Below are 19531 nucleotides of genomic sequence, written 5' to 3'. Positions count from 1 at the left end.
AAGTCCACTGTGGTCATGTACTGACCTTCTTGGATCATGGGTAGGATGGTCCGAATAGTTTCCATTTTGAAAGATGGAACTCTGAGGAATTTGTTTAAGATCTTTAGATCCAAAATTGGTCTGAAGGTTCCCTCTTTTTTGGGAACCACAAACAGATTTGAATAAAAACCCTGTCCTTGTTCCGTCCGCGGAACTGGATGGATCACTCCCATAACTAGGTGGTCTTGCACACAGCGTAGGAATGCCTCTTTCTTTATCTAATTTGCAGATAGCCTTGACAGATGAAATCTCCCTTGTGAAGGGGAAGCTTTGAAGTCCAGAAGATATCCCTGAGATATGATCTCCAACGCTCAGGGATCCTGAACATCTCTTGCCCACGCCTGGGCGAAGAGAGAAAGTCTGCCCCCTACTAGATCCGTCGCCGGATAGGGGGCCGTTCCTTCATGCTGTCTTAGAGGCAGCAGCAGGCTTTCTGGCCTGCTTGCCTTTGTTCCAGGACTGGTTAGGTTTCCAGGCCTGCTTAGATTGAGCAAAAGTTCCCTCTTGTTTTGAAGCGGAGGAAGTTGATGCTGCACCTGCCTTGAAATTTCGAAAGGCACGAAAATTAGACTGTTTGGCCTTTGCTTTGGCCCTGTCCTGAGGAAGGGTGTGACCCTTACCTCCAGTAATGTCAGCAATAATTTCCTTCAAACCAGGCCCGAATAAGGTCTGCCCCTTGAAAGGAATGTTGAGTAATTTAGACTTCGAAGTCACGTCAGCTGACCAGGATTTAAGCCATAGCGCCCTACACGCTTGGATGGCGAATCCGGAATTCTTAGCCGTTAGTTTAGTCAAATGAACAATGGCATCAGAAACAAATGAGTTAGCTAGCTTAAGTGTTCTAAGCTTGTCAATAATTTCAGTCAATGGAGCTGTATGGATGGCCTCTTCCAGGGCCTCAAACCAGAATACCGCCGCGGCCGTGACAGGCGCAATGCATGCAAGGGGCTGTAAAATAAAACCTTGTTGAATAAACATTTTCTTAAGGTAACTCTCCAATTTTTTATCCATTGGATCTGAAAAAGCACAACTGTCCTCAACCGGGATAGTAGTACGCTTTGCTAAAGTAGAAACTGCTCCCTCCACCTTTAGGGACCGTCTGCCATAAGTCCCGTGTAGTGGCGTCTATTGGAAACATTTTTCTAAATATAGGAGGTGGGGAAAAAGGCACACCCGGTCTATCCCACTCCTTGCTAATAATTTCTGTAAGCCTTTTAGGTATAGGAAAAACATCAGTACACACCGGTACCGCATAGTATTTATCCAGCCTACACAATTTCTCTGGTACTGCAACTGTGTTACAGTCATTCAGAGCAGCTAATACCTCCCCAAGCAACACACAGAGGCTCTCAAGCTTAAATTTAAAATTAGAAATCTCTGAATCAGGTTTTCCCGAATCAGAGATGTGAAGCTCTCCGTCCTCATGATCTGCATATTGTGACGCAGTATCAGACATGGCCCTTACAGCATCTGCGCGCTCTGTATTTCTCCTAACCCTAGAGCAATCGCGCTTGCCTCTTAATTCAGGCAACCTGGATAATACCTCTGACAGGGTATTATTCATGATTGCAGCCATGTCCTGCAAGGTAATCGCTATGGGCGTCCCTGATGTAATTGGCGCCATATTAGCGTGCATCCCCTGAGCAGGAGGCGAAGGGTCTGACACGTGGGGAGAGTTAGTCGGCATAACTTCCCCCTCGTCAGAATCTTCTGGTGATATTTCTTTTATAGTTAAAGACTGATCTTTACTGTTTAAGGTGAAATCAATACATTTAGTACACATTCTCCTATGGGGCTCCACCATGGCTTTCAAACATAATGAACAAGTAGTTTCCTCTGTGTCAGACATGTTTAAACAGACTAGCAATGAGACTAGCAAGCTTGGAAAACACTTTAAACAAGTTTACAAGCAATATAAAAAACGTTACTGCACCTTTAAGAAACACAAATTTTGTCAAAATTTGAAATAACAGTGAAAAAAGGCAGTTACACTAACAAAATTTTTACAGTGTATGTAACAAGTTAGCAGAGCATTGCACACTTGCAAATGGATGATTAACCCCTTAATACCCAAAACGGAATAATAAAAGACAAAAACGTTTTTTCAAACAGTCACAACTGCCACAGCTCTACTGTGGCTTTTTACCTCCCTCAAAAACGACTTTGAAGCCTTTTGAGCCCTCCAGAGATGTCCTGGATCATGCAGGAAGAAGCTGGATGTCTGTGTCTGTAATTTTTGCTGTGCAAAAAAATGGCAAAATAGGCCCCTCCCACTCATATTACAACAGTGGAAAGCCTAAGGAAACTGTTTCTAGGCAAAATTCAAGCCAGCCATGTGGAAAAAAACTAGGCCCCAATAAGTTTTATCACCAAATACATATAAAAACGATTAAACATGCCAGCAAACGTTTTATATTACATTTTTATAAGAGTATGCATCTCTATTAATAAGCCTGATGCCAGTAGCTATCACTGCATTTAAGGCTTTACTTACATTAGTTCGGTATCAGCAGCATTTTCTAGCAAATTCCATCCCTAGAAAAATATTAACTGCACATACCTTATTACAGGAAAACCTGCACGCTATTCCCCCTCTGAAGTTACCTCACTCCTCAGAATATGTTAGAACAGCCATGGATCTTAGTTACTTCTGCTAAGATCATAGAAAACGCAGGCAGATTCTTCTTCCAAATACTGCCTGAGATAAACAGTACACTCCGGCACCATTTAAAAATAAACTTTTGATTGAAGTATAAAACACCACACTCCTCTTACGACCTCCATCTTGGTTGAGGCTTGCAAGAGAATGACTGGATATGACAGTTAGGGGAGGAGCTATATAGCAGCTCTGCTGTGGGTGATCCTCTTGCAACTTCCTGTTGGGAAGGAGAATATCCCATAAGTAATGGATGATCCGTGGACTGGATACACTTAACAAGAGAAATATATATACAAACGTAACACTAGTCGTAACCAGTATGACTATAGAAAAGTCCAATAAATGTCCTCAAATATCCGTGTGAACAGGCAGCTCTCGGTCTTCACCCACAAGGATGATGCAAATCCTATGATGGATAACTGAAACAGAAACAGAGGCGCCACATGTGTAGATCAATAAGGACCACAATATCCAAGCAAGACAAGACACAGGGTACTCACAAACGTGGAGGCACTCTGTTGTGCCTGTGGGAGCAGGCTGGTATTCTGATAGCAAACCAGCTGGCTGTGCAAGGGAATCCCCGTCGTAGCAAACAGCACTGGTATCCTGTGGCTTCCGGTCTCCAAACTGCCACTCTTGCCTGGATCACATTCTTCAAGCTGGAACTGGAGTAAGGAAAGGGAGAAGAGCTGGTCTGCCCTTAGGTTACTAACAAGGAGACTGCAACACTTGCGCCAGACTTGCAAAAAGTAATATTAGCATTTATTATTGTACAGAATAAAAACACCAACAATAAAGCAAGTTACAGCTGGGTGTGTTAAAAGCAAGTCTCCTCTCAATTTGCAGAGATAATAGCGACGCGTTTCTCTGGGATAAACCCGTTTCCTCAGGCTTGTTAGTAACCTAAGAGCAGATCAGCCCTTCTCCCTTTCCTTACTCCAGTTCCAGCTTGAAGAAAGTGATCCAGGCAAGAGTGGCAGTTTGGAGACCAGAAGCCACAGGATACCAGTGCTGTTTGCTACGACGGGGATTCCCTTGCACAGCCAGCTGGTTTGCTGTCAGAATACCAGCCTGCTCCCATAGGCACAACAGAGTGCCTCCACGTTTGTGAGTACCCTGTGTCTTGTCTTGCTTGGATATTGTGGTCCTTATTGATCTACACATGTGGCGCCTCTGTTTCTGTTTCAGTTATCCATCATATGATTGTATATTTAGACAGAATTAACTGTCAAAGTGCCAAATTCTCGTATATCAAAACAGGGAAAGAACTAGGCACTTACCTCAAAAATCTGTCCGGCAGCAGAACAGCTCACTTGGTATGAGAGGGGCTTCCTACCTCACATGGACCTGTGGAAAAAAGAAAAGGCTGAGTAAACTTACTCAAACTTTCAACTAAGGGCAGCATGAAATTACTTGGGAGGCCCAGTGGGGATTATACCCCAAAAGTTCCCAAATGCTTAAAAGCCACCACTTGCTCTACTGAAGACACTGACATGGACTACGGCTAAACCCAAAAGAAAACCAGAGCAAACTTGCTCTGCTTAAAAAATAAACTCTTGATTGAAGAATCAGACACCTATCTTTACCCCTCCTTGCAACCGATACAAGCAAAGAGAATGACTGGGGATTGTGAGTAGGGGAGTGGTATTTAACAGCTTTTGCTGTGGTGCTCTTTGCCTCCTCCTGCTGGTCAGGAGTGATATTCCCAACAGTAATTAAGATGATTAATAGGAATGTAAGGGACACCATCTTGGATGACGTCACTTAAAGGGAAACTTCATTTTACAGCAACCATCATAAGAAAAGGATGCTCCTCACCGAATGTCTTGAAGATGGACCTGCTCCACGCAAGGATAGATGAAGATAGAAGATGCTGTCTGGATGAAGACTTCTTGCCGATTAGATGAGAACTTCAACGGCTGGATGAAGATGGAAGAGGCCGCCTGGATGAAGACTTCTTGCTGCCTAACCCCCGACTTCGCTGGCTGGATGAGGATGGATGTCCGGACTGTAAGTGGATCGTCGGGGGTTAGTGTTAGTTTTTTTTTTTAGGTGGTTTTTTTTTTTTTTAGCTTAGGGTTTGGGCAATGTAAAAGAGCTAAATGCCCTTTTCAGGGCAATGGTTAGCTTAGGTTTATTTAGATAGGTTTTTATTGGGGGGGTTGGTTGGTTGGGTGGTGGGTTTTACTGTTGAGGGATGTTTGTATTTTTTTTTTTTTTTTACAGGTAAAAGAGCTGATTTCTTTGGGGCAATGCTCCACAAAAGGACCTTTTAAGGGCCATTGGCAGTTTAGTGTAGGCTAGGGTTTTGTTTTTATTTGGGGTTTTTATTTTTTATTTTGATAGGGCTATAAGATTAGAAATTCGTTTTTTTATTTTTGATAATGTGTTTTTTTGTTGTTGTAATTTAGTGTTTATTTTTTGTAATTTAGAAAATTGCATTTTAATAATTTAATTTATTTTATTTTATTGTAATGTTAGTTTTTGTGTAAGGCAGGTTAGGTTTTATTTCACAGGTAACTTTGTATTTATTTTAGCTAGGTAGTTAGTAAATAGTTAATAACTATTTACTAAACTAGTCTACCTAGTTAAAATAAATACAAACTTACCTGTGAAATAAAAATAAAACCTAAGATAGCTACAATATAACTATATATATATATATTGTAGCTAGCTTAGGTTTTATTTTACAGATAAGTTTGTATTTAGTTTGAAATAGGAATTATTTAGGTAATAATTGTAAGGTTTATTTAGATTTATTTTAATTATATTTACGTTAGGGGGGGTTAGGCTTAGGGTTACGTTAGGGTTAGGTTTACGGGTCAATATATTTATGTAGAGTTAGTGATGTGGGAGGTCAGAGGTTTAGGGGTTAATAATTTATTTAAATATATTTCGTTGTGTGGGGCTGGCGGTTTGTGGTAAATAGGTTTATTATAGCGGCGGTGTGGGCGGACGGCAGATTAGGGGCAAATAATCTTTTTATTTAGTGTTTGCAATGTGGGAGGGCGCTGATTTAGGGGTTAATAGGTTTATTATAGTGGCGACGATGTCGGGGAGAGGCGGAAAAAGGGGTTCATATTTTTTTTTTTTAGTGGCGGCGATTTGCGGAGCGGCAGATTAGGGGGTTAATAAATTTATTATAGTGTTTGCAATGTGGGAGGGCCTTGGTTTTGGGGTTAATAGGTAGTTTATGGGTTTATGGTTTAATGCTGGCGCTAATGCGGTCCCATTGAAAAAAAACTTTTTAAAAAGTGCGGTACGGACGTGGTGTGACGGCCAAAAAGGTGTGCGGTACACCTATACCTACAAGACTTGTAATAGCAGCGTTAGGGAAAAAGCAGCATTATGAAGCATAACACTGCTTTTTCACTCATAACGCCAAACTCGTAATCTAGCTGAAAGTTGCTTAACATTGCATGCTCTATCTGAATCACAAAAGAAAAAATTTGGGTTCAGTGTCCCTTTAACCTAAAAAGTGCAACAAAATACATAAAAAAATACAATAGACAGTACAGTTACACTGATATTAACACTGTTTAATAAAAAATATTTAATAATAGTATTGCACTGAGAAGTTATAAAGGGTTAAAGTTAGGAGATATCAGGAAAACTGTCTGAAAGTGCTTTTACATAGGGATCCATTGGAACAACTTTATTAACATATATAGCTCTTTAAATATATATGTATACATATAAATGCATTTATATGTGTATATATGTATATTAAGGGTGGATAAAAATCAATCTAAATATAGTTACTAATTAAGATGCATTATAAGCTAAATGTTTTTCATCCTGAAATATAGAATTGTTTTTAATTACATAGCAAGATGCTATATATTCATGGCAGTGATGTTTATTTTTTTGTTGGTACATTAATTCCAATGGCTCTCCCAGAGGTTTCGGTCAGATTATTTTGGGCAATTCTTCTATCTTGAAGATAATATCACATATTATTGATTTTGTAGTTCTCAAAACTGTGAATTTGTGTCTGCAGAAATAAGATGCCCCTTCTTCACAGCAATTTTTTTTAAATAAAATAAATATACACTGTTGAGAAAGACTTTAAAGGGACATCATCATGAAAGAAACCTTTAGGATTTTAGATAGAGCATACAATTTTCAGATTTACCTCTATTATCAAATTTGCTTCATTCTCTTGGCATCCTTTGTTTAAGGAGAGCAATGCTCTACTGGGGCTTAGCTGAACACATTGGCTTAGACAGTGACAAGCAGCTAGCTCACGGTAGTGCATTGCTTCTGAGTACCTATGTATGCTTTTTAACAATGGGTACCAAGAGAACAAAGAATATTAGATAAGGGAGTAAATTGGAAAAACTTTAAAAATGTCATGTTCTTTCTGAATTATGAAAGTTTAATTTTTACTTTACTGTCCCTTTAATGCCATTGCTCCCCTGCAACTCTATGTACACAGAATAAACCCAAATAAGTTTCAAGAAGCTCACTGAATAGAAGATTGTTTAGCGTTGAATAGATCTGCCCAAGGCCCTAAAGTGTGAGGAGGTAGGGCCAAGCATTACAGATGAAATATAATATTATTGTTTTAGTTAAATAAACCAATTTAAATTATTATTAAGGTAATGGTTATTTTTCTTTAGTTAAATAAACCAATTTAAATTGTAATTATTAAGGTAATCATTATTTTTGTTCTTCCAATAAAGTACAGCATGAAACTAAGGCTCCATTCAAATCTAGGGGGGGGGGGGTCATCTGCAATTGCAAGGAAGCAATTGTTGTGCTTTAAACCAGTAATATCACGCTCAGTAGTGTGAAGCTGTAGGAAGTAACAAAACTGAGTGAAGATTACGGGTTTGAGGAAGCGCAAATATGCTCTCAACTTGTAATCTAGCACATTGAGTCTGAGTTCTATGCAGGCTTACTGTAGTTGAATATATCTATACTTACAGACAATGTACATTATCCTTGAAAGTATCACTAAATGTTCTGCTAACTGTAAGAAATTCACTGTATTTCTGCAGCTACTGTTTGCTATAGTCAATACTATTGTTGCAGTTATAGGCAGAAAGGGGACAGACTTTTATTCACAGGTCTTCACTTTACCAACCTCATCTGCTTCAGACAGTTGACTGCATATTCTCGTACGTATTGATCAGGATAGTTAAAATCAAGCAACTCCAGGGCATCTCTTGGAGGCAGTTTCGACCAGATCTGTAAAAGTGCCTGAAGCTTTAAATTTAAAAAGAAAAAAGAGAGAGAGAACATTAAATATTGAGATAAAACAATAACCACGTTACAAATCTGGAGATATATTATTAATATTATAATAATCTATTTGTATAGGTAGCTTGTCACATGGATTTGTAGTTGCAGGAGCAAGTCAAGGTAGTTTAAGGTTTATTTTGGGTAGGATGGTCAGCCTCTATGATAAGAGTGTCTGAAGATAAACAAGGCTAGAGACAGTCTGATGGAGCGGGGTAGAGAGTTCCAGAGGAAAGAAGCACTGCATGAGAAGTCTTGGAGGCCAGATAAGGAAGCTGTAGACGGGCTACTTAGGTGGATGCGTTTAGCTCAGTGGTTCTCAAACCAAGTGACCTCAAGGACCGTTACATTTTAGCCAGACCTGTCCATGGCTCGGTTGTCATCATGTATATATTGGTGAATTGAAATTTAATGGTGGTGAGTGAAAGTTAGTGAATGCTGAGTGAATGTTGAGTCTAAAGTTTGGTGGCATGTTGTAAGTAGCAAAGTTGGCACATTGTATTTGCAATATGTACATTCCTATTGCAGCACTAACAAACACACATTTTGGGCCATGAAAGTGCAAGGATGTTATTCCTCTAGGGACCCCATAAGTGCTTAGACTTCTGAGAGAAACTGGGTAGAGAGAGAGAGATTACAGAGGAAAAGTGAAAGTGGAGAAGAAGGTAGAGTTAAGAGAGAATGGAGAAAAAAAAAGAGTGAAGAGAAATGAGAAAGGGAAAGAAAGTGTGTAACGAGGAGATATGGCCTGAGAGATAAGAGAGAGGGTAAAAAGAGAACCTGAAGAGAGGAGGGGGTTAACAAAGATAGTTAAGAGAGAAGGGAGAGAAGATAATTATTAAAAAAAAATCTCCAGGTCTGCTATGACCTTCCATGACTGTCAGCACTATCTATGTTCAACAACTTTCTTTTTCTATCTAGTTGTCTTCCCCAGAACATATAGTTGGTTTTTCTAACTGCTATGAACTTATTTTTGTTTATTTATTACTGTATGTAGCATTATTTTGTTTGTTATGGTATAAAATAAAAACAATATTACAAAATGTTTCACAATGGTTAAACATATGCAAAGAGGGGGTGAAATAGTGGGTGTGGTGTGGGTGGAATTAGAAGTGGCAAGTAACATTTTGTCAGAGTATATGAATATTATGATGAATATTACATATGTGTACATATATATATATATATATATATATGTATATTTTATACACTGTATATGTTAGATGAGAACTCAGGATTAATTAAACATGAGTTTGTTGAACACAGCTTCTAATACACGTCTATCAGGATTGACGATCAGTAGAGCCTTTTTGAAACACAAACATTTCTTTTCTAAAGGAAATAGCTCAGTGACCCTATTCATTTGACTATATATGCAGATTTTTATAACCTCAGAACATTTGGTGAGGTGAGAAAAGAATGTGTTCAAGGACCCCTTTGGAATTTGACACGTGTGATACAACAGTTCTATCTCACTGAATCTCTATTTGAAGACTTACTGCAAAAACCCCTCTTGGGGGAAGGTGACACAAATAAAATCAAATACTCATCTGCACTGCTGGCTAAACAGGAAATATGCTGTTTTAAAGACTCTTACAACTCCTCATGGATTGACCCCATGTGGTGAGTATGAGACAAAAAGTCTGGCAACTGAAGTTACTGAAAAGTTCGAATGTTAGGATAATACAGTGAAGACAAATGACTTACAGTATGATTCATGATATATATATATTAAAATTAAGCACATTGTATTAGGTGGATGATTGCTGCAGGGGATATTTATATAGGAAATAAATTCAGATATACATAGAAATGATGTATATGTTTTGAAAACACAAAAGATCTTACTTAGCCTCTGTGTGTTTAAAAACATGAATAGATGTTTATGGACCTGAAGAGAAGTGATTATTAACATTTATTTTCTTATTTCAGATCTACATAGACAGGATTCACTTGGAATACAGTACAATACTGAATTAAAAATAAGCTATTATTCACATATAAATGCCAGGATACCGATAAAATTGTAATGCATTTTAAGCTACTAATTAGCAGTATTAAATTACCTTAATATAATAAAATGTTAATAATATAACATATTTGGTATCAGAATAATCAGAAAAAATAACCTAATATTAACCATCTGTAATTGGGGTTATATATGATTAATGCAGAGAGTGTGATCTGATTAAATAACCATTTTATAAAAAAAAAATTAACTTGCTTAAAAATGTCAGAAATGCTGTATTGTATTGCTATGTTGTACTGTATGCTGCCACCTGGTGTTATGTTGCGAGAACTACAGCCAGAAGGTTCTTTCTGGCTGTTAAAAATGAAATTTCCAAGGGCCAATCCGATTTAGACTTCCCAGATAACCAATGGGAAGGTCAGCTCCCGTAGTGCCACCCACATGATGTCATCAATGATTATATAATGGGAGTGTTGAATGCACAAGAGAGAGTTGTCTGTAACTTGTTGAAAATTAGTGATCTGATTTTGGCTGCGATATACCTGAAAAAAAAAAAAGTTCACTTCAGCAAGGAGCTTAAAACTTATCCTTGATTTGTGCAAAAACCTTCTTTCAAATGAGATGACCTAAAGACCGCTACGAATTGGTTCAAAATTGGTGAAGTATATTGTATTTTAAATTGGTAGTTATAAGCCTAGGTTTTGTTCAAATCTGTGTCTGAATTGGCTAAGTAACTCATCTATACAAGTTCTGATATTGTCGGTTAATTTTGTATTAGGATAAATTGCAGTTAAATAGCAGAATATATATTTTATCCTATTGTTTTATAAACACTGTTTAGAATTGTATTACTTGGATGTTAAAGGTTTTTAGTCCCATTGTGTTAAATAAATAAGGCTGAATTGTGAAGGTATATTGTTCTGGGTTTTGTAAGAAGAATAGCATATCTTAAGAGTTGGTTCTAACGCATATAAACTTTTATTTAGTTTCCTTTTATTGCAAATATAGTTCAATATGTTTATGGATATTAACTAAATAAAAGAATTCAGATATTTATATTAATTGTATGGTCTAGTAGGTGCATGGTTGATAAGGGTTTCTATTTCTTTGTATTGTGTTTATAACCCTGCCATAAACTTATATATATTATTTGGATAGCACTGCTAAGATTTTCATAAATATACTGACATAATAATTGGAGGCATTGCATGAGATTTAATAATATCCATCATAATTGATATAATATATTTGTAAGTAAATAGAAATTATTATAAAGGAGAAAAAAAAATAAATTCATATTTCGATATTAATATTTTGAAGATATAATTTTTTTTGAAAAGTTGAAATATTAATTTTCATATTTCGAGATTGACATTAATATCTTGAAATATTATTAAAGATTAATTTTGAAAAATTAATAAAAATATTAATTTTTCATATTTCAAAATTAATCAAAAATATTAAATTTTCATATTTTCAAAGTTAATCAAAAATATTAATTTTTCATATTTCGGAATATTAATTTTTCATATTTCAAAATTAATAATATTTTTTTTTTTTTTAAATATAAAATTTTTCTCTCTTTTTATTGGCAAAAATTGTATTAGCATTTTATTTAAATAAATACTAAACCAATACAATAATGTCTGTAGCCAGAAGTGACTCATTTAATTCTATACATAGCAATGAAATTGGTCCCATTACAATACCCATTACTAAAGGTCAGGTCCTTAAGAAAGATATCTTAAGTTACATTAAAGGGAAGTTAAATATTGCTGGTGAATTAAATGATTTTGTGGATATGCTTGAAACTAGGGCTAAAAATATTACCGTTAATAATAATATGTGGAATGAAGAGAATGAATTCTTCCAGGAATTATTAATGATTAATCAATGCAAAGATCCCAAAAAGCGAGAAAAACTAATACTAAAATCTTGGCCCCTTCTAATATGCATAATTGACGAAATGTCGTTTTGTGTCACAGACAAACGATTGCAAATACAGGAGCTAGAAAATAGTATTCGTTCCTCGCGCAGACGCGAAGAGGGTTTAAAAACAGCCAAAAATAAAATGGATGAATTTGCCCAAAACCTAGCCACCTTAGATAAGCACAATATGGACTTAATCGCACAGATACAAGATTTAAATAAACAGCTTGCGCAAAGCCAGAGAGAATTAAGCGATTTAAAAAGGTCATATCGCCATAATGAAAACCCCTATATTAGCAATGAGAATAATACAGATAATGCTAACTCCTTTAGCGAACGCGTCAGGGACGAGGTACGAAAATATATAGAACAACATAGACAAATGACCCCTAACGGGTCAGAAGTAGATTTCCCAAATAGACAATCCCCTCAGGATGTAAATCCAGAGGACAGCTGTAGCGCAGCTGATGCGGGGGAGGGAAACTCTAACAGAGAATCCCAAAATAAGTCTGATAAAGTCTATGATCCCCATAAAATAATCACTTTCGTACAACGCGCAGTACCTATATTCTCCAATAAGGGAACAACATCTGTAATTGATCATTTACAGGCTTTTGAAAATGCGTTAGCTATAATGAATGTTACAAGTGAGAAATTGAAAATTGAATTTCTACCTTGGGTATTTGACAGTAAGCATCACAAATTCTTTGCCTCACTAAAGGATATGAATATTCATTCCTGGAATGGGGTAAAACAACAATGCAGAAAAGAATTCGGGCAATATCGCACTAAAACTGCCGCGAAAATAGCGGTATATGGTTTAAAGTGTCGTGCGAATCAGAGTCCAGTCGAATTCCTTTCTGTATTGAAAAATGCGTACAGTATGGCTGAAGATAATCCCAGATTTGATGGCTCAGAATTTGTAAATTTATTTTTTGAAGCATTGCCTACACCCATCAAAATTAACTTAGCTAGAGATTTTGATGAGGACTGCTCATTGGAATGGCTGATCAAAGAGAGTACAAAATTATACTCTATTCAGCAGTCCAGTGAGCAGGGGGTTAAAAAGGAGTCAAAACCCAAAATTGTGGCAGAAACTAGGGTGTCACCTAGCCCCCTCAATTTGGAGTCTAACAAGAGGACTTATGCAGAGGTGGCCAGTCAAAACAGGCCATCTCCACAGAGGTTTAATTCTGCCCCTCCCCCTACACAGGTTGAGGCGCAGGGAGACTATAACCAAAGTGGGGGACATAATCAGGTGAATAATTACTCACAAAGAGAATACTCACCAAATAATTGGTATCCGCGCAAGGGTAGATACAATAGACGGCGAAGATATTCTCAGGGTAACCAGACACCCCAGAGATATAATGCTCCCCAAAGTACTAACGCTGAACAAGCTGAACCCCAGGGGCAACCACGCCAGAATAGAAATAGTGGCCCTGATTCTGAGGGAACCCAATGGTCCAGGAATCAGTACAATGGGGCACCAAGAGATAGGCCCAGGGGTAGAGGTAACTTGTACAATCAGGTAGATATGCTGTTTACCCAATTAAATCGGTTGAGCGAACAAATCGCTAATATGAGTCAAAAATCTACGGCTCAGCAACCGAACAATACTTTTTTAGGGGTACAGCCAGTGGTCAGCAGTGGACCACAGGCACAGTCATAAATACTGCAGTATCACCTGAAGGGGAGGGGAGAGATATACAAAATGTAGTAATAAATATCAATGATACTAATCATGTTATCTCCCCACAGACCGGAAACGGACAAATTAGCTGTGACAATGAGCGACATCAGCCGGAAAAAGTTAACAAATCTCTTCCTTTGCAGCTCTCTCTTAACCTTGTTTCCACAGATGCAGTACAAAAGAATCCAGCCGACCCTGTCATAGAGGAAACAGGTAGGTATGAAGCTTCTTCTGCATCGGAAAGCATGGCAAACTCAGGTAATACGTGGCGAAGCCCACAAATGTATGAGAATGCAAATTTTATGTGTGAAATGATAGAAACTGCAGGAAGATATTATGTACTAGTTGAGCTGCAAGATTCAGTCTCCAACCCTATCAGGGGATTAATTGACACTGGGTCACAGGCAACTATCTTATCCCACAGATACTACACACAGCTAAATGAGCTAACATCCCACAAACCTAAAATAAAAGAATTTGACGGTTCTCTAATAGGTGTTGGGGGTGACTCCCTAAAAGTCTACGGTACTGCCTGGTTAAAATTTAAATTGGGGAACAGGGTCATAAGACACCCTGTCATTATAGTGGATCTGCCAACTGATCGTTTAATTATTGGTAGTGATCTCCTGAAACGACTAAGCACCATAATTGATTGCATAAATAATGTAATTTGGTCACAAGTTAAACGGCCTATCAATTATGAAAAATCTGGTATATCTCGCACCCGACATAGCTGTCACGTGGTGGAAGAGAAACCAGATGCTGTGGAGATTCATTTCAGGAATAACTCTGTACCTGAAATCACTATTCTACAAATAGATGATCAGACTCCTTTTAGTGGTTCTGATGGTAATACTTTTAAAATTTCGCCTGGAAAGATAGCGAATATTTCCCTAGATGGCGATGTATTAACCATATCACTCCACAAGGGGGATCATAAAATCCCTAAGGGGGGAGGCCACACTCAATACCTCACAGGGATTGAGAGAGTTAAAGAGGATCTATTTATCCCTATACAAGTACATGACCTTGGTAAAACCAAGTATGCTAAAATAAACTTAAAACAGGAAGCTAGCTATATAAGCGAAGGTTTATTAGCGCAAATAGCTGAACCTAAAGTGATTAAATATCTTTCTCCCCAAGACCACTGTGTCAACGGCCTGGATGACAGGTCTGAAAGCTATAACATCACAGCTAAGTGCTTATTATCTATCTCTATTGGTAATAAGTCAGTGAAGCACCTGTTTTTAGTTTTAAATACTCCCCATAATCAAATATACATTGGCAATGATATCTTACATAGATATGCCATACAAATAGATTTGATTAATTCTTGCCTCTGGAGCAGGTTAAAGGGGGACCCTGAAGTATTTCAGGATGAAAATGCAGCCCTGAAATCAAACCAGCAATTGCCATATGCTGTGAATATGCAGGTATCTAGCGATGTTATAATTCCTGCTGGGGCTGATAAATTTCTTTTACCCTTACAGGTAAAGAGAGGGCAGAAATTAAAAACTTCTGAAACACTGATTTGCCTCTCCCATAGAATACAAAATCTGGGTGTCACAGTGACTTACACTCCTATGGTGAATATTGGAACTGTTCCAATACATATTATTGTGCATAACATGACCCCACAGGATATAACATTATCCAAGGGAACTACCATAGGATATGCACTGGAATCAAGTTATTACACTTTTGGATTCCAGAATAATGTAATTGGGCTAATACCTGAAGGATACTTAACTGAAGAACAATTAACAGAACAATCCTTTGCATCTATGCCAGAGGGTCTATTTAATATTCAGTCTATTTATCCCTTCAGCTCAGAGGAAGGCATCTGTAAAATTGAAGAAGCCTCTCTAGTGTTTGATCAGCCAATCAAACAGCAAGATTACCCCAATCCCCAGAGTCATGGGAGCAATGTAAATTATAATCAAGGGGATCTCACCTCTAGGTTGGAAGAAGCCTATGAAATAGGACAGCCTGAAATCTTTCCAGGATTTCAGCAAATAGTCGAAGAGCAAACATCCTTAGCCAATGGCTGTTCTAGCGATGATGAACGCCAACAGCTGCGAGAACTCCTGATGGAGTACAAGGATATTTTCGCTAAGGATTCTTATGACTGTGGTACCACAGACTTGCACATTGCAAGAATACAAACAGATCCTAATGCGCCACCTGTATTTGTCAAACAATACAGACTTCCCTTAGCCTCATATGATTCTCTTGCAGAGATCATAAGGAATTTGGAAGAAAGAGGTATTATCAGACAGGTGCACAGCTCTTATAATAATCCTATTCTAGGTGTCCTTAAGCCCAATGGACAATGGCGTTTGTGTGCTGACTTAAGACAGCTAAACAAACGAGTATACATGTCTGGCTGGCCTGTACCATACATTGACCAGTGCCTAGCACAAATGCAAGGATCCAAAATATTCACTGCCATTGATTGTGCACAGGGATATTGGACCATAAAGGTACATGAAAAGGACCAATATAAGCTAGCATTCTCCTTCCAAAAGGTCCAATATGCATTTCAAAGACTTCCTTTTGGATACATAAATTCTGGACATGAATTTGCTGTATTCATGCATAAGGCTATGCCTGATGCACTGGAAAGGGGGACCTTATCTTATGTTGATGATGTTTTAATCAAAAGCACAGACTTTGAAAAACACATCGCAGAGCTTAAACACGTCCTCAGCCAACTTAAAAGGGCAGGTGTCAAATTATCCCTGCAAAAAGCTCAATGGTGCCGCACTCGTGTAAACTTCTTGGGACATGAAGTTACCTCTGAAGGATTAAATCCCCAAAAGAAAAAGGTGGAAGCTATAGTGAGTTCTAAAAACCCAACTAACCTAAAGGAATTGAGATCATTCCTGGGTATGACAAATTATTCTCGCAAATTCATTGATAATTATGCGGAATTAGCTAAACCACTACTGCTTCTTCTGAAGAAAGATGTGAAATGGCACTGGAGTGAGTCTCAAGAGACAGCCATCAGAGAGCTGAAGAGAAAACTCACTCAAGCACCTTGCTTAGCGTACCCTGAAGGTGGCAAACCTTTCTTCTTAGAGACAGGTTACACAGATATAAGCATGAGTGCTGTGTTATACCAAAAGCATGATAATTTGAACAAAGCCATTGCTTATGCGAGCAAAAATCTATCCCCAGTAGAAATAAAATTTAGCGATTGCGAAAAAGCCCTCTTATCTACTGTATGGGCTCTACAAAATTTCCGCAGCTATATACAGGGCGAGAAAATTATTGTAGAAACGGCCCACCAGCCTTTGCTATATTTGCAAAGTGAGAGAATAAGAGATGGGAATTTGTCTAATAGCCGCATAACAGCGTGGACTCTTTCCTTGCAAGGCTGGCCCTTAGAAATTCGCTACAAGCAGAATAAAAAGAATACAGTCGCACAAGGGCTCGCTGAGCTCCACGACTGTACTGCTAGTGATCCTGGGGAAGAATTATCAGAAGATGATTTTCTGGAGGAACAATTGCTTTCCCCATATAAAATGTACAATGAGGACCATTGTCAAACATTACCTTGGGTATATGTTGATGGTTGTTCTTACCATGCCACTATTGATAATGAGCGCAGATTAGTCGCTGGCATTGGTATAACTGGGGCAAACGGATTCTCAAATATATCTGTAGGTTTCAACATTGGACCAAGATCCAGTCAAGTTGCAGAACTAACTGCTGTTTTAAAAACCATTGAAATGGCTATTGAACATGGTATTCATGAATTTGTGATCATAACTGACTCAAATTATGTGCGTGACAGTTTTGTTGAATACCTGCCAACTTGGAAAAGAAATGGCATGCAGAAAAGCAATAACAAACCAGTCAAGCATGGCAAATTGTTCTGCGAGATTGATAATCTGGTAGTATCCAATGATTTAACCATACACTGGAAAAAGACCAAGGGTCATTCCAGAGTTTTAGGTCCTGATAAGGAAGGCAATGACCTTGCGGACTCATTAGCCAAACAAGGAGCCATAACTGGAGAACTCCTTAATATTGAACACTTAATGGGTGCAATTCAGGTAGAAGCCATTACCAGAAACCAGGCAAAACAACAGAGTGAGCCTAACTTGGTACAATGGAGTCAGGATTCTCCTAGTGAGGACCTGATCACTAGTCAAAAAGAAGACCCCATTGTAGGCATCTTCTATAAACACATAGAAGATCCTGAAAGCAACCCCATCTCAAAGGATGATTGTATTGGCAAAGAAGATCTGAGAATCTTAATAAAATCTAAATCACAATTCAAATTACAGGATGGTTTGTTAATTAGAACCTCCAAAACTGGCATCCAGCAGTGGGTAGTACCCACCAAGTTCAGAGGTCTAATGCTTCAACATGCCCATGATGCTCCCACATCTGGTCATCGCGGTACCAAACTCACGTATGAAATATTGCGTGATTATGCTTTTTGGCCACACATGTTGAAAGATGTTCAAACCTACTGTCAAGGGTGTTTAATCTGTCCACAGTTCCAACCCACTGCACCAACACATAGAGCGCCATTGCAGAAAAGGGGGATGATAATGCCATGGTCAGATATACAAATTGATTTTATTGGCCCGGTAACAAGATCATCAAGAGGTAACAAATACATGTTAACCATAACATGCCTGTTCACTAAATGGGTAGAGTGCATTAGTGCACCTAACAATAGTGCTGAAACATGTGCAGCATTGCTCATCAACCATGTATTTTCCAGATTTGGTTTGCCCCAAAGAATCGAATCAGATCGGGGGACCCACTTCACTAGCGAAGTAATGACAAAAATGTGGAAAATACTAGGGGTTAAAAGAAAGCTCCATATTGCTTATAGAGCTGCCTCAAGTGGTGGTGTAGAGCGTTACAACCAGTCCATTGTTAAAATCCTCAAAAAGTTTGTGAGTGAAACAGGTAAAGACTGGGATATAAAACTACCTCTAGTCTTAATGGCATTAAGAGCAACTCCAAGTAGTGCTACCAAGATGTCACCTTTTGAGCTGATGACTGGTAGAAGAATGGTTCTACCTCAGCATCTGCTGTACCGTACATCAGACCAAAATTTGATAAACGCTGCCAATACACATCAATATGTGGAAAACCTAAGGAGACACCTGCAACATGCCTTTGCATTTGCTCAAAGGAATTTAGAAAGAGCCGCAACTGCCACTAAAACCTATTATGATCTCAAAACATCCAAAAAGGAATATGAAATAAATGATAAAGTTTATCTTTATAACTTTGGAAGAGATCAGGTTAGGGAGAAGAAATTTCTTCCCTCATGGAAAGGTCCTTTTGTCATTACTGACAAAATATCTCCAGTGGCCTATAAAATACGGATCCCCAAAAATGAAGGTTTCATAGATAAATGGGTACATATAAATCAACTGCGGGCATGTCATCCCAGGTCCCAACTACAAGTCATAGAGGGAGAATGAAGTGTCATATCCCCAAATACACTAAAGACATACTGTAATTTAAAGATGCCTAACTGATAAACATGAAAGCTCAAAATAACAAACTTTCTTCATAAGAGACTGTCTATGAGGTATACGGTTGATCCTCATCAAATACCACTGACTTTAAGCCAATTCAAATACATGTGTCCTACATCTATTTGAAGTTGGAAGGGGGATTTATGTCAGAGTATATGAATATTATGATGAATATTACATATGTGTACATATATATATATATATATATATGTATATTTTATACACTGTATATGTTAGATGAGAACTCAGGATTAATTAAACATGAGTTTGTTGAACACAGCTTCTAATACACGTCTATCAGGATTGACGATCAGTAGAGCCTTTTTGAAACACAAACATTTCTTTTCTAAAGGAAATAGCTCAGTGACCCTATTCATTTGACTATATATGCAGATTTTTATAACCTCAGAACATTTGGTGAGGTGAGAAAAGAATGTGTTCAAGGACCCCTTTGGAATTTGACACGTGTGATACAACAGTTCTAT

General features: G+C 38.0%; 1 protein-coding gene across 2 annotated transcripts in view; it reads right to left on the bottom strand.

Annotated features, from left to right (window-relative positions):
- PIK3CB (phosphatidylinositol-4,5-bisphosphate 3-kinase catalytic subunit beta) overlaps positions 1-19531 on the bottom strand; it is an 869120-nt gene that overhangs the window by 133144 nt on the left and 716445 nt on the right. For both annotated transcript variants that reach the window (XM_053709855.1, XM_053709854.1), the window contains one exon: positions 7788-7909. In XM_053709855.1, the coding sequence (XP_053565830.1) occupies positions 7788-7909 (122 nt within the window). The remainder of the gene's footprint in view (positions 1-7787; positions 7910-19531) is intronic.

This window comes from Bombina bombina, chromosome 4, assembly GCF_027579735.1.
Source record: "Bombina bombina isolate aBomBom1 chromosome 4, aBomBom1.pri, whole genome shotgun sequence".
NCBI classification, from domain to species: domain Eukaryota; kingdom Metazoa; phylum Chordata; class Amphibia; order Anura; family Bombinatoridae; genus Bombina; species Bombina bombina.
This window is presented reverse-complemented; position numbering and strand designations above follow the sequence as displayed.